This window comes from Larimichthys crocea, chromosome XVI (assembly GCF_000972845.2).
Source record: "Larimichthys crocea isolate SSNF chromosome XVI, L_crocea_2.0, whole genome shotgun sequence".
NCBI classification, from domain to species: domain Eukaryota; kingdom Metazoa; phylum Chordata; class Actinopteri; family Sciaenidae; genus Larimichthys; species Larimichthys crocea.
The window spans coordinates 11,848,247-11,861,226 of NC_040026.1; the positions used below are offsets into that span (position 1 = coordinate 11,848,247).

Consider the following 12,980-nt stretch of genomic DNA (forward strand, 5'->3'; position numbering starts at 1 on the left):
TTTGTGTGGGCAACAAATACTCATCATGATAATACTTAGTACTTTAATTTGAAAACCTTTGTTTGAGCTTTGTTTTTTTTATTCAAAGGCTCTCCATAGACCTGTTTTTATCAAGGCTGTCGCATTTAACATTTTAAAAACAGAAAGTTCAGAACAATTTCAATTCAAATCACTCTATTTGTCCCTGAGGGGCAATTGTAAATGAATAGAACTACAATTAGCAACTATCAAATATTAGTTTGATATATTACACTATATATGCTGTATATAGGTTGTACTCTGTTTCAATTAAACAGCTTTATGCAATAAAATAAAATAAATGTGTCATTCTCCACCAGAATGACACATTGTACTGGTCAGCAAGAACATTCAGGCATAATATATGGAGGCAACATAAGATTTACCAGTTAAACAAACGAATGAATCAAACATACGATGTTGTGATTTTGTTTTGTTCATTGTTAGTCAGGCGTTTCTTAGGAGGGTGGGGTTTCCGGTTTCAGTTCTGATGAAATCCTGACTATCGACTCTCTCTGTGTGGTCTGTAACAGGTCTGTTTACTGTCCCACGGGAAGCAGCATTTAGTTGTCATGCACCACACATCTGGAACAAACCCCCAGAAAACTTGAGATCTGCTCCGACTCTCAGTTTATTTGAATCAGGGATTTAAATTTTTTTTATTATTAGGTTAAACTCGGGGAATAGGATTAATATCTTGCACTGCACACTGATTTGTATGGTATTGTTTAATTTGTCTGTCTTACTTTTTATCTTCTATTTCATTGTATATTTGAGTGAGTGTCTTTTTACTTAGTCTTACGTTAATGTCTTTATGTGAAGCACTCTGAATTGCATTGCTGAAAGATATATAAACAAACTTACATTGCCTATGGTCCTGCTTTAGGTACATTCAATAATTTTCACTTGTCTTGCACAGGTGTAATTTAAGACATTAATTCATGATGGTTAAGTCTAATTAAAGTCCCATATCAGGGCCGTGGAATTCCTAAAACTAAATGTGATGCAGCCGGTAATTATTACCGTTATTAATTACTGTACACATACAGTTTCCTTTTATGGCATGTCAAAATCTGTTATTAAATTGGCCTTTTAATTGATGTTTCTATTACAGGTAAGCAGATGCAATAACTCTTTTCTGAGAAAAGAAAAGAAAAGAAAAGAAAAGAAAAGAAAAGAAAAGAAAAGCAATGTAACACCATAAAATAACCCAACATAAAGTCACATTAGGTGAGTTGTGATGAACTTGAAGCAAAGTTACGGGCTCTATGCCATTCTAAAATGTGCACGAGGTGGAAATATTAGAAAAATGACATATATTGAGGACCAAATAATGATTAAGGTGGGTCAAATATTTCAGGATCAACTGAAACAGACAAATCCGAATTCTGTGTAAGTTGTGTATATTTTATTGATTCAGAAAATATACACAAATATCATAGTAATAAAGTTGAAGCATGGTAAAGAAATGTACAGGACATCAGACAGCTCACTCCCATCTGTGACACCCGTCCATCCTGACAGGCCTGGGTCAAAACTCCTCCTTTAAATATTAACAAGAACCTTTCTGTCATTGCCTGCCACAGTGGAAACCAAAACACACATACTTCTGGCAGACTCTAAAGGTTATTGGTTAAAAAACAAAAAAAACAAAAATGACTTCTGCTTTACTTTTCCTCCCAGGGCTGTCAGGAAGTAAGCAGTACTCTTCTTCTCCTGCCCCATCTTTAAACAATCTGTCACATCCTGGCAAAAGTTATCTACACATTTTACATGTATCGTCAAATGAAACAAAGCAAAAGAACAAAAATACGGATGCAACACCAGACTTGTTCACCACCAAGATCTTACAACTTTCTCAAGTCTTTTCATACCTGGAGTTACAAGCTGGACTAAGGCTTTATCATATCATACAATCCTCATGGCTCTCCCCTTTGATTCTTCTTCTTCCTCCTCCTCCTCCTCTTTTCACATTCAATGAGCATGTTTCCCATGTCAGTCTCTTATAGGTAAGACAGTAACAGGTGCGCTGAAGAAGAGGAAGTTTTAATTGGGAACCGGTTTCAGTCACTTCTCCCTCCTCCACTGCCCCTCCTTTCCTCACACTCTCTAAAGCAAAAGCTAAAGGCAAAACGAACATTTAAGACGATAACACACAGACAGACACTTGACATTTATTGACAAAAAGCAGCCTCGCTCCCATCCGCAAACTCACTGCAGACTCTCTCACACTCATTCCCCGCGTCTGATCCTCCTCCTTGATCCATTTTAAGCATTCATCCATCCATTATAGGCCTGAATACACTTTGTGTTCATCCCCATAGTTGTTTACATATTTATTTATAATCAATAACACCATAAGCAGCAGATGTAGCTCTCAAACATTAGCAGGTCGATAGTTGATTTTTTTTTTTAAATCACAGGTGTAAACCACAATCACTGAAATTTAGTCAATTTTGTGCACTTTGATGTTTTTTTTCTTTTTTTCTTTTTTTTTGCAAGTTGAGCCTCTGAGTCGATGGACGGGTGAAAATGTGTAAAGAAGGGGTGGGACCTGTGTGTTGTTTCATCCCCTTCCCCCTCCAGGTGCATCCCAAAAAACACTACCAACCAGTTCCAGCCAAGAGTTTTTAGTTTGTCCCACTGGTTTCTGTCGTCTCAAGAGTTTCCTTCGGCTCTTCCAGTGTTCACACAGCATACTGACAGACACACGGATGGCCTCGATCCCCCTTCCAAGGGCCTGCAATGCCTCCTCATGCTCCTCTTGTCCTCCTCCACACATTCATGTTTTCATTCATCCATTTGAAAAGTAAGGGGGTATTTGATACCCTGCAGCTGCTGAGGCACAAGATACAAAAAGGAGAAGCAATGTTACTTTTGGATTAATGAAAGGATTCAGCTGGAAATATTCTACAAAGAAACCAGTGAGAAGATGAAAAACAAACATGTATTAGTCTGTTCCTCAATACTTTCTAACTTCTATACCCTGTTTGAAGACACAAATCATTAAAAACAGGTCACCAACATGTACTTTATCTTAGCTCAGCAAAGTCTTGTAATGACTCACTTTGAATATCAATGATTTCTGTCTTTACCTGGATATATAAAGTGTGGGGTTAGGGGTCATCAAGGACAAAAGATACTGAAAAATTGTTCAAGCATGCTTTGTGTTTGTGTGCGACATGTCCATACCTGCCGCTGACCTGCAGGCCAGCCACGAGGAACTCACTTTGCCAGATGTTCAAACGGCACACTGACCTGGGAGTGGAGAGAAAGACGAGAAGCTTGAAGCAGATCAAAGGGAGAAGACAGAAACCTGAAGAATACCCTGTGTTTAAAAATTGAGCTCTTCCTTAGCTCTTGGTTTACCTCCTGAGTTCATTTCTTGGGACTGATTTGTGCAGAAAATGGCTATTTGTGACCTGTTAGCAGGCTCGTACAAGTTGTTAGAAACAAAATCAGGTCAACCCATAAAGAAACAGAAGCACATAAACTGGACCAGAAAGCGGGCCACTGCAAAGTCATTTTATTCACTGGTGCAATTAGATCATAATATGCAAATATTGTTTGATTTATATCATAGTTATTTAATGCAATTCAGACTGTACAATGTAAAGTGAGATTGTATCTATTTGAATTTTGAATATATGCTTCAGCACATTATTACAGCTTGTGTAATATTCTTTGAATAGTGATGTAAACGCACAACATAATCAGTCTGGATATTTAGGATGACTGCAGTAATGATCCCGCATAAATGAAGAAGGCTGTGGGACACAAGGAGCCAGCCTTGGAGGATTAGTCTATTCTGTGTTTATATCATGTCAGACTTCAAATGAGCACTAACAAAAAACTCTTCACATCAATATGTTGGTGGTAGATTAAGTAGATTATGTTTGAATATTTTCCCAGCGTCAATATTTCCATGTTGGCATCATGAATTATGAATTTGTATCAACATGAGTAGCAGGCATGCCAGAGATTCCAGCAATGTCAGCAGTCCAAAGTAATGAGAATCATTTGGACGCATTTTATACACAAAAAGGCAATTAATACTACATAAGAAATGAGAGCTGTAGTTTATTATGGTTGTGTTGAATTATGAATAACAAGACGAAGAATCTACAGCCATGGCACAGCAGTGCTTTGAGTTAAACACATCAGCTTACACTGACAATGCTAACAAACTGATGCTAAGCAGGTATAATGTCTACCATGTTGTAGCCTGTCAGCATGCTTACATTTGCTTATTAGGAATAAACTCAAAGTATAATTAGTATTTGGCTATGAATTCAAAAACACATATTTCACACTGCAGGAACAGTCAGGGGATTGCCAAAGTCATTAAGATACAGCATCTGAGAACCTTGAATATGTGGATATGTGTGTATCAATCCAGTAGATGTTATGATATTCTACAAGATAAGTAAAAACTTCTGACCGGCTGATAGTGAGGGAACATGAAACTTAAGATGATCACCAAAGTCAGTAGCATTCATCCTCTGGAGACCATGAATGTCTGTGCTAAATTTGGATTATTGAGTTATTTCAATCTCAAACTTGCAGCAATAAGATGTCATCAGCCTTTCTGAGGGCATTAAAAAGCATGTACTTTGTGCTTGCAGCTGTGGATGATGGACTGTTTGTAAGCATTGTGAACACGCTCACCATAAAACACAGTGAACTCTTAAAACCACAACCTTCCTACCTGTGATGCGGTGATGCGTGACTGGTCCAGGCGTGCAGTGAGGTCAGAGGAGGAGACGTTGGCGGGGGCCCCGCGATGAAGCCTCATGGCCACCTTTCTCTCTCGCTCGGCACGCTCTGCCCTCCCTGCCTGGGGAGAGCGGTTACCTGTGCGCACACATAAAGATGCGTGTCACGGGTGTGTGTGTGTGTGTCACAGTTACTCCTCCAAACTCCGCGCAAAACCACAAACATCATCCTGACCTGACTGCTGGACCCCACGTGTCGCCGGGTTTGACGGAGCTGCGTCTGCCTCGTTCCTGACTCTGTTGGCTGCTGAAGGGTTCGGACCGGGCGGCAAAGCTCGACCTCCGGCTCCTCTTTGGCCTCCTCCTGCTCGCTCTTCACCTTCTTTTCCCTCCCTCCTCTCCCTCTCTCCGTCCTCTGCGGTCCTGCTGGCCCCCTGAAACATGAGGCAACAGTACAGATGTGAACGTAAGCTGGAGATGAAGGACAAAAACATTATGGAAAGGGTGTTTGAAACTAGTTTACAAAAGCTTCACAATGTTCTGCCAACTATTGCTGTTACAGCTACTCACAAACTTCAGCATGTTCCAGTCAAAGACGTAGTCGTACGAGAAGCCCTGTCTGTGGAAAAGGTTCCTGAAGAGCTGCCTCAGATATGAGTAGTCTGGCTTGTCATCGAAACGCAGCGAGCGACACAGATTCAGATAAGTGGAGAACTCAGCTGGGAAACACAAAGAGGATTTGAAGCAGGTGAGGTGTTGAGCCTTCTGAGAAAAAATGTGACAGGTGGTGACTGATAATAATTTCTGTTTCTCTTCACTCACAGGGGTATCCTTTGCAGAGCACCTCAATGGGTGTAGACATTTTCTTCTCACTGATGCGTTCATACTTCTGCCTCTTGGTGGCAGCCTTGAGCCCCTGCCAGGGCAGAGAGCCCAGGTTGAAGTACATGAGAACGTAGCCCAGAGACTCCAGGTCGTCTCGCCTCGACTGCTCTGTAGAGGAAAAGTAGGGATTGGAGAAGGTGAAGAGAGGAGAGCGTGAAATGGCAAAAAGGTTTGAGGCGGAGGAGAGAAAAGGGAAAGGAGGAGACAAGGAAAAAGAAAGGATAGAAAGGAAAGGAAAGGAAAGGAAAGGAAAGGAAAGGAAAGGAAAGGAAAGGAAAGGAAAGGAAAGGAAAGGAAAGGAAAGGAGGCTACCATGAGAATCAGTTCTGAGAATCCAGTCCTGATCAATAAGCATGCATATTGCAACAAGTTCTACTGACACCCTGCTGCAAGCACGAACACATAAACCATGGCGGGGTTAGCAGAACACACACATTCACACCTACACAGATATCTAGGACAACCTCTCTGTGTGTGTATACTGTCTTACCGATGCCCAGATGGGTGTTGATGGAGGCGTAGCGGGCGGTACCGGTGAGGTTCTTGTTCTCACGGTAGGGGATGTGCTGGTGCGTTCGGGCATCCCGGTATTTCTTGGCCAGGCCAAAGTCGATGATGTAGACCAGGTTGCCCTTCTTGCCGAGCCCCATCAGGAAGTTGTCAGGCTTCACGTCTCTGTGGATGAAGTTCTTAGAGTGGATGTATTCGATCCTGCTGATCTGGAATGGAGAGACGGGGAGCTGGATTTAGTCGAGATTAAAGGAGAGCATTAGTCTTTCATGTTGTCATAAAAATATACCATGAGTTTCTAGGTTTAGACTTTACAGGAATCCCCCAGGTTGTTTCATGTCAACATGCTGACAGTCAGAGACTTGAACCTGGCTTGAGCCGCGAAATTAATCACGATGAACATTTTTTTCATTTAATTTATTTAAAAGGACAACGCATCATTAATCAACATTTCTGTAAATGTACCAGTGTTAGCCAGCTGGCTAATTTTCAACTGCAGTCCATTGCCGAGATGTTTTGAAACCGATGAGGTTTTTTGGCCTTACAGCAATTTAGCGCAGCGCTTTCAGAAAGTTGGAGGACTCACAACAGAAATGGTCAATAATGAAGCAGCAGAGGGTGAAATGTACTGACGCTTAGTATTGAGTATGTTAACCCAAAACACTGGATCCTACAATTCCAATAATGCAATTCAATAGGGTCTTTTGTTAGACCGTCCTTATCTGGTAAATGCCCACTTTAAGATACTGACAACATCATCTGGGTTATTGTCTCAAATCTCAGAGAACGTTACACAACTGTGTTCACAGGCTGAGATGAGAAAACTGATCTCATGAAAAAACAGTGCTCCTTTCATACTTTGTCACAGTTATATAATAACATTAGCATGTAACGACGCATGATGCCAACAGGATCTAACAAAAGAAGATGCTCTGACATCCAAGAACTGAGCGTGAGCTACCAAAATGCCTCTATTAATGAGTGATACTGATACAAAACTGATGCCAGAACATGAAAAACTACATGTATGGTCAATATAAAAAAGGATCATATAGATCTGTATGTATTTGGGTGTATCTTGCGATTTAAAATATAGTCTTAAAGCAGGCAACTATAATATCTCAAATGTCGCAGTGTCCTTGAATGCATTCCCAAAACAGTCCATGCTCACAACTGCATAACCAAACTACAGTTACAAAATTTAAAAGAAAGGAGCATGGAGTTACCTTTCTGGCATGCAAGTTTCACATCCGCAGGCTGATTTTCACAGCGTATTACAAGAAGTGGTGGTCAACAGCTGCCTACAAAGTCTGAAATTAATCTCATCTAATGCATTTGTGAGGTATGGTCCAAATCATTTATTTGTTGTGGGGTTTCTGTATTGCTCCAGCTGCTGGTCAAATGCATTTAAAAAACACCCAGTGGGAGTCTGACCATTTGGCAAACAGTTATTCCTCCTTACAAAATGAATTCCCTTTAATGGCCTTGATTGGTAGAGCTGCAATGCTGGGAGTCTTTATATTCCCACAGTTATAGAGTGTTTGCTCTAAAAACGAAAGTGAGTTTTAAAAGCCACAAGTCTCATTGCCTACTGAAATAATAGTTGAGTCATTGGTATTGATCAATAATCCTGTCAGCTTGTCTGCAGATATATAGAGGTCATTTTATGTTATGGGACAGTTAAAATCTTAGTTATTACCTCTTTAGTGGAGAAGGGAGGTGAGGGGAGAAGAAGAGAGGAGCAATGTTACAACGACAGCAGCGAGAGCGATTAGCAAAGAGGTCAGAGTGGCCGAGAGAAAATGGGACGAAAAGAACAAATGTGACTGGAGAATGACATATGAAGGATTAAAGAGGCTCATACGAGACACCGCAGGCTGACCCCCCTGCGACAAGGATTAGGCCGCCGCGCGGAGCTTCCACATCCTAGATTGGAATTGACTTTTATGGAGGAGCTGAATGGTCAAAGATAGTGAGGGGATAAGCTTTGTCTGGAGCCAGGAAACAAGCTTCAGAGCTTTAGATGAGAATTATTCTCAGATTTCAAATGATCCATTTAGTTCCAGTCTAAAAATAGCCGCATCCATTTATTGAAATCTGTGTAACTTCCCAGGCTGAGGTTGACTTCAGAGCGTTATGTGCAAGCAAAGGTGAAAGTTTAGCTCACTGTAGTCTATAAAATACGATTTAAGGGTTATCTATTGTTTCTCAGTCTTGAGTGCCCTCTTTTTGAAGACTCAATGACCCGGGATAGTGTTCTTCAACGACCTCCTAAAGTAATTACTTACCTCAGAGGGACTGTGTGGGATTTATTGGCTCTGAAAAAAAAAAACCCTCTGATGAACTATTATGTTTTACAGCGTTGACAGGAGTCTGTCGGTCTGTCTCACCATCTGGTCAGCTAGCAGCAGGACTGTTTTCAGGCTGAACTTGCGGGAGCAGAAGTTGAACAGGTCCTCCAGACTGGGGCCCAGCAGCTCCATCACCATAACGTTGTAGTCGCCTTCTGCCCCGCACCACTTAATAGACGGGATTCCCACTGTCGGGAGGAGAGGAGGGGGGAATCACAGGGTTAGGAAACACAGTAGTGCACAGGGTTATTGTATATACAGGTTAGAACCCACAAACATTTTTTCACTACTGTATTTGATTTCACTTTCAGTTTGCATTTGTACCACCGCCACAACTTGAAAGAGAGCAAAAACCCAGGCTGGAATCAAACCCAGGTCGCTGTGGTAAGGACTTTACCCCTTTAGCCATTTTGTAGAGTTAATGTTGTTATAAAAATAGACCTGCTACACACTGCACATTACATTGCTTTATATTGCTTATATACCCATATAATAATGCTATATTACTACTATGTTTTTATTTTATTAAGTTTTTGTTTATCTGTTTCATCATAGTTTGTTAATACTGTAAAGATACTGCACACATGTATAACACTATAAACTGTTCTTAAATATGTTATTATGTATTTGTAAGTATAGCTATATACCTATACTTATAAATCATATGAAACTGCTGTAATGTGAATTTACCCTGCAGGATCTATAAAGTCTTTAACATGCAAGACTTCACCACCCATCAACACCTCTCAGGATGACCATTAATATCTCTCAACAACCCTAAACTGACTGAAATGCTCTTTGGGTGTCCCTGAATGACCCTGAATGCACCTCAAATGCCCTTGAATGTCCTGCAATGTCTTTCAAAGTCTCCAAATGCACTGCAATGCCCCCTAAACAACTGTCATCATTGTTAATACTCCTCAGCAGCCTTAAATACCCCTTAGTGACCTTTTATCTCTCAGTGCTCCCTAGTAAAGCTTTCAAAAACTCAGAAACTCCTCTGCGCGCATCTTACCTCCACCCTGCATCATCTTGTAAAATTTGCTCTCGATGTGGAGCTGTGGATGTTTGGTTTTCACACATTCCAGTTTGATGGCTACTTCCTCTCCTGTAGCAATGTTAGAACCTGATGGGAGAAACAGTTACAATATATCGCTGATTTCCAACACATAAAGGGTCAGGAGATTAATTAATGAATTAATAAAATAGCACAGTTCACAAACACTGGAATATGTGTAATATCCGCTTCCTGCAATTTAAGTAGATAAGGACTAGTGTCAGGTTCACACAGTCCAAATTCTCACCGAGGTAAATATCTCCGAAGGATCCGCTCCCTATCTTCCTCCCAAGGCGGTACTTGTTCCCCACCCTCAACTCCATGGCTCCTGAGCTTTTCAACTCACTGAAGGGGGGTAAACACACACGCATACAAACACACACAGAGCTGTCATCAATCACTGGTGATCAATAGAGTAAACGGACAGTGGTGCAAAGCTGCAGACTTTGAACTCAAAGCTACAAGCCCTCGGGCTGCTGTATCATGAAAGAAAATGAAATCGGACTCTGGAGGACGGATCGACAGGACAGAGAGAGAATGAAAAGTGCAAATTACTGAGCCACGACTGTGACGTAGTGCTGAGTTGAATCACTGGAACCAGGAAGGAAAATGTTGCTCACTTCCAGCCATAAAGTGACTTTATGTGACTAAACCCTGCTGTGGAAGCTAAACATATTTCTATACGCGGGCTCTAATGAAACCTCCCTGCTTCTACAGCTGTGTTTTGTTGAGTTAGAGTTATTACACCTTCAGAGGAGGCTGTGATAAATTCTGGTATCTCAGAGGACAACAATGTAGGCCAATGAAATGTTTAGAAAGTGCATGGGGAAGAGGTGAGAGCAAAGAAGAACAGAGCGCGTAGTTGTATAACATGATTTATTCAGAGCTGCAGGGGGCTGGAGGGGGGTTGGATCAGCATCTCACACACTCTTCCCAAAGCACTTGAAGGGAGTCTGGTCCTGTGTACAAGAGATTTGCATGAAGTCCCAATTCCTGACTTGGATTCCCGTGACAAAATTTGAATGAGTCATGTTTTCCTCACCCGAGCCCTGAACAGCCATGAAACAGGCATTCAAAAGTGGGAAATGACTGAGGGCTTTTTTTTTTTTTTTGACAGAGGTTAAGGCTTCACAAACCACTTTGACATTGCACTAAACGCTGACTAAGTTCATTTTTGTAGTCTTGGCTGCATTGTAGACCTACATCCACCCCCGTCTACATCCACTGTGCAGGGAAAAATAAAGCAGAGCAAAGCCACTGCTGCACATTACCAATCCCTTTACCTCAGGTCCTCTCCAGCAGCTCCTCTCCTCTCACAGCTTCCCTAAGAGCCAGCATTACACAAAACCGAGACCCGCTATTGCTGCAAAGGACCGCAAAAACAGGCGAGACGGTTTATATTTTCAGAGAGAATACCTCATGCAGTTGCCCCAGATACCACAGGAGAGGAAGCAGGGGGGAAGGTGCTGAATGCAAAAACACACCGTTCATCCCTCACTGGCCATCAGATGTGATGGTTCTTATAACCGCACCCTCCATATACAGGAAGGACCCCCACCACCACCACCACCCACCTCCCAGCACCATACACGACTCTATTTGGACTCTTATTTGTCTAAAACACATCAAACACACACACACAAGCCTCCAGACACTTTGACAAGCCAACATACACCCCACAACCACACACACCACCTCCACCTCCACCACCTCCTCCTCCTCACCGGGTTGTGTCAGGCTCCGTGGTCGCCCCCGCTGGCTCTCGTCTCACTCAGGACCCTGGACAGCGACGCATCGAAGCGGCTTCGGACGGCTCATAACCTCGGAGATCTGTGACCCGAACCTCCCACTCACGGAAAATAAAAAAAAATAAAAAATAAATAAAATAGATCCTCTCCTTCCTTTTGAATAAAAAAGAAAATAGAGGTGATCCGAGCTGATCCGAGCCGTGCGACTCTGGAAGATTCTCACTGTCACGATTTTTTTTTTATTTTTTTGGGAGGAAAAACGCCGAAACCAGACACTGAGGTCCTCCTCTTTCTCCCTCCTGTGGCTGCTCCTCTCTCTCTCTCTCTCTCTCTCTCTTTCTGTCTCCCCCCACTCACACACCCCCACCACCAAGCCCTCTCTCTCAGTTTACACCATTGACAATATCAATGATGTCATCCACAGGCTTGAAGAGATGCCCGGATTGTCTTAAAGCCGCCGCTGCTGCTGCCGCTGTTTTCTGCGGGCATGAATGAAGCGCAGCAACACAGCAGCAGCACTCACCCACAGCTGCTACACCATTCTACACCAACACACCGTCCTCTGATCAATCCTCGATATGACGAAGACAGAAACAGACATTTTCTTTTAGCACGAACTGATGATTTTTGCAGGGTGCAAAATGTGCATGGATGACCTGTGTAGGAGACGCGTTAACGCCCTCTAGTGGCAGCACCTATAAAATGTCTTTTATGTTTTAGAGAAATGTTAGAAAAATAGCTATTTTGGTTTTATTTTGAAGTGAAGCTGCAGACTTTTTGTTTTTTTTGACTAAAGGCTGAACGACTGAACAGAAATGGTTGACTAAAATGTAATTTCAGGATTATGAGGTGTAATTTCAAAAAAAATAATATATGAAAAGGCTGTTTCTCTCTCTCTCAGTGCTACAATGGACCTCAAAGTTTGTCTAAACTCACACTAAAGTAACCTAATTCATTTCACATGTATTGGATTAAAACTCATTGTTATAACTGTTGTTTTTTTTGCCAGCATAAATTACATTTAAAAGGCTACAATGTGTTTTACAGGACTTTACTGTGAAGCTGACACCGGCTAAACGTCAGCCGGCTGCTGCGCAACTACATAAACAGCTTTCCAAGCTTAGCTGTATTATTTTGTTATGACAATACTCACCACAAAGTGTTTTCAGCGCATATTTGAACAGGTTTTCGTCCGTTTTCGTTCTTCAGGTATGTCCACGGTTTCCAAGCTGCAGGTTGGTCGTTTTGTGGCTGCAAAGCTCAGAAAAGTAAGAAGTTTATAGAAAAGGTGCTGCGCATGCGCAGTATCTCAAAGTAATGTACAATTAACTATTAAACGCCCAATAAAACTGTCATAAACAAGCATGTACGTTATAGCTCGCATTCACTTTGGAGTTTTTGGTTATTTATTTTGTTATGTACAATTTTAAAAAAAAAGTGATGCGTCTCTAAACACAGGTATGTCTGTCCTTATTAACCTAAATGACTATTTCATACAGCTGTATATCAGAGGGATAGCTTCTTTTCTGCATCATAATCAATAGTCATTTGAAAACACAAAAAAGAAAACAAAAAAAACAAGACAGTTGGGATGAAAAATTAGCAGCTGCTTCAAAATTAATATGGCATTCACATTAAATTTAATTTTTCTCTGGTGCTGTTCGGGTTGATTCTGAATCTCTTTTCGCAAGAAATA

The 12,980-nt window shown here is 41.5% G+C and overlaps 1 protein-coding gene across 2 annotated transcripts; it reads right to left on the minus strand.

Moving 5' to 3' along the window:
* Positions 1 to 1,404: 1,404 nt before the first annotated feature.
* Positions 1,405 to 11,924, minus strand: csnk1e (casein kinase 1, epsilon). 2 transcript variants are annotated; one of them, XM_019269472.2, is made up of 11 exons: positions 11,261 to 11,924; positions 9,784 to 9,881; positions 9,495 to 9,605; positions 8,519 to 8,667; positions 6,109 to 6,337; positions 5,556 to 5,726; positions 5,304 to 5,452; positions 4,969 to 5,167; positions 4,727 to 4,872; positions 3,211 to 3,276; positions 1,405 to 2,853 (listed from the first exon to the last, which is right to left on the minus strand). In XM_019269472.2, exons 2-10 carry the CDS (start codon positions 9,857 to 9,859, stop codon positions 3,244 to 3,246), a joined length of 1,263 nt encoding a protein of 420 aa, XP_019125017.1. In that variant the 5' UTR covers positions 9,860 to 9,881; positions 11,261 to 11,924; the 3' UTR covers positions 1,405 to 2,853; positions 3,211 to 3,243. The 2 variants fall into 2 exon arrangements, with proteins under 2 accessions (XP_019125017.1, XP_010729078.1); XM_010730776.3 differs by having other exon boundaries at positions 1,405 to 2,856; positions 11,261 to 11,923.
* Between the last annotated feature and the right edge of the window lie 1,056 nt (positions 11,925 to 12,980).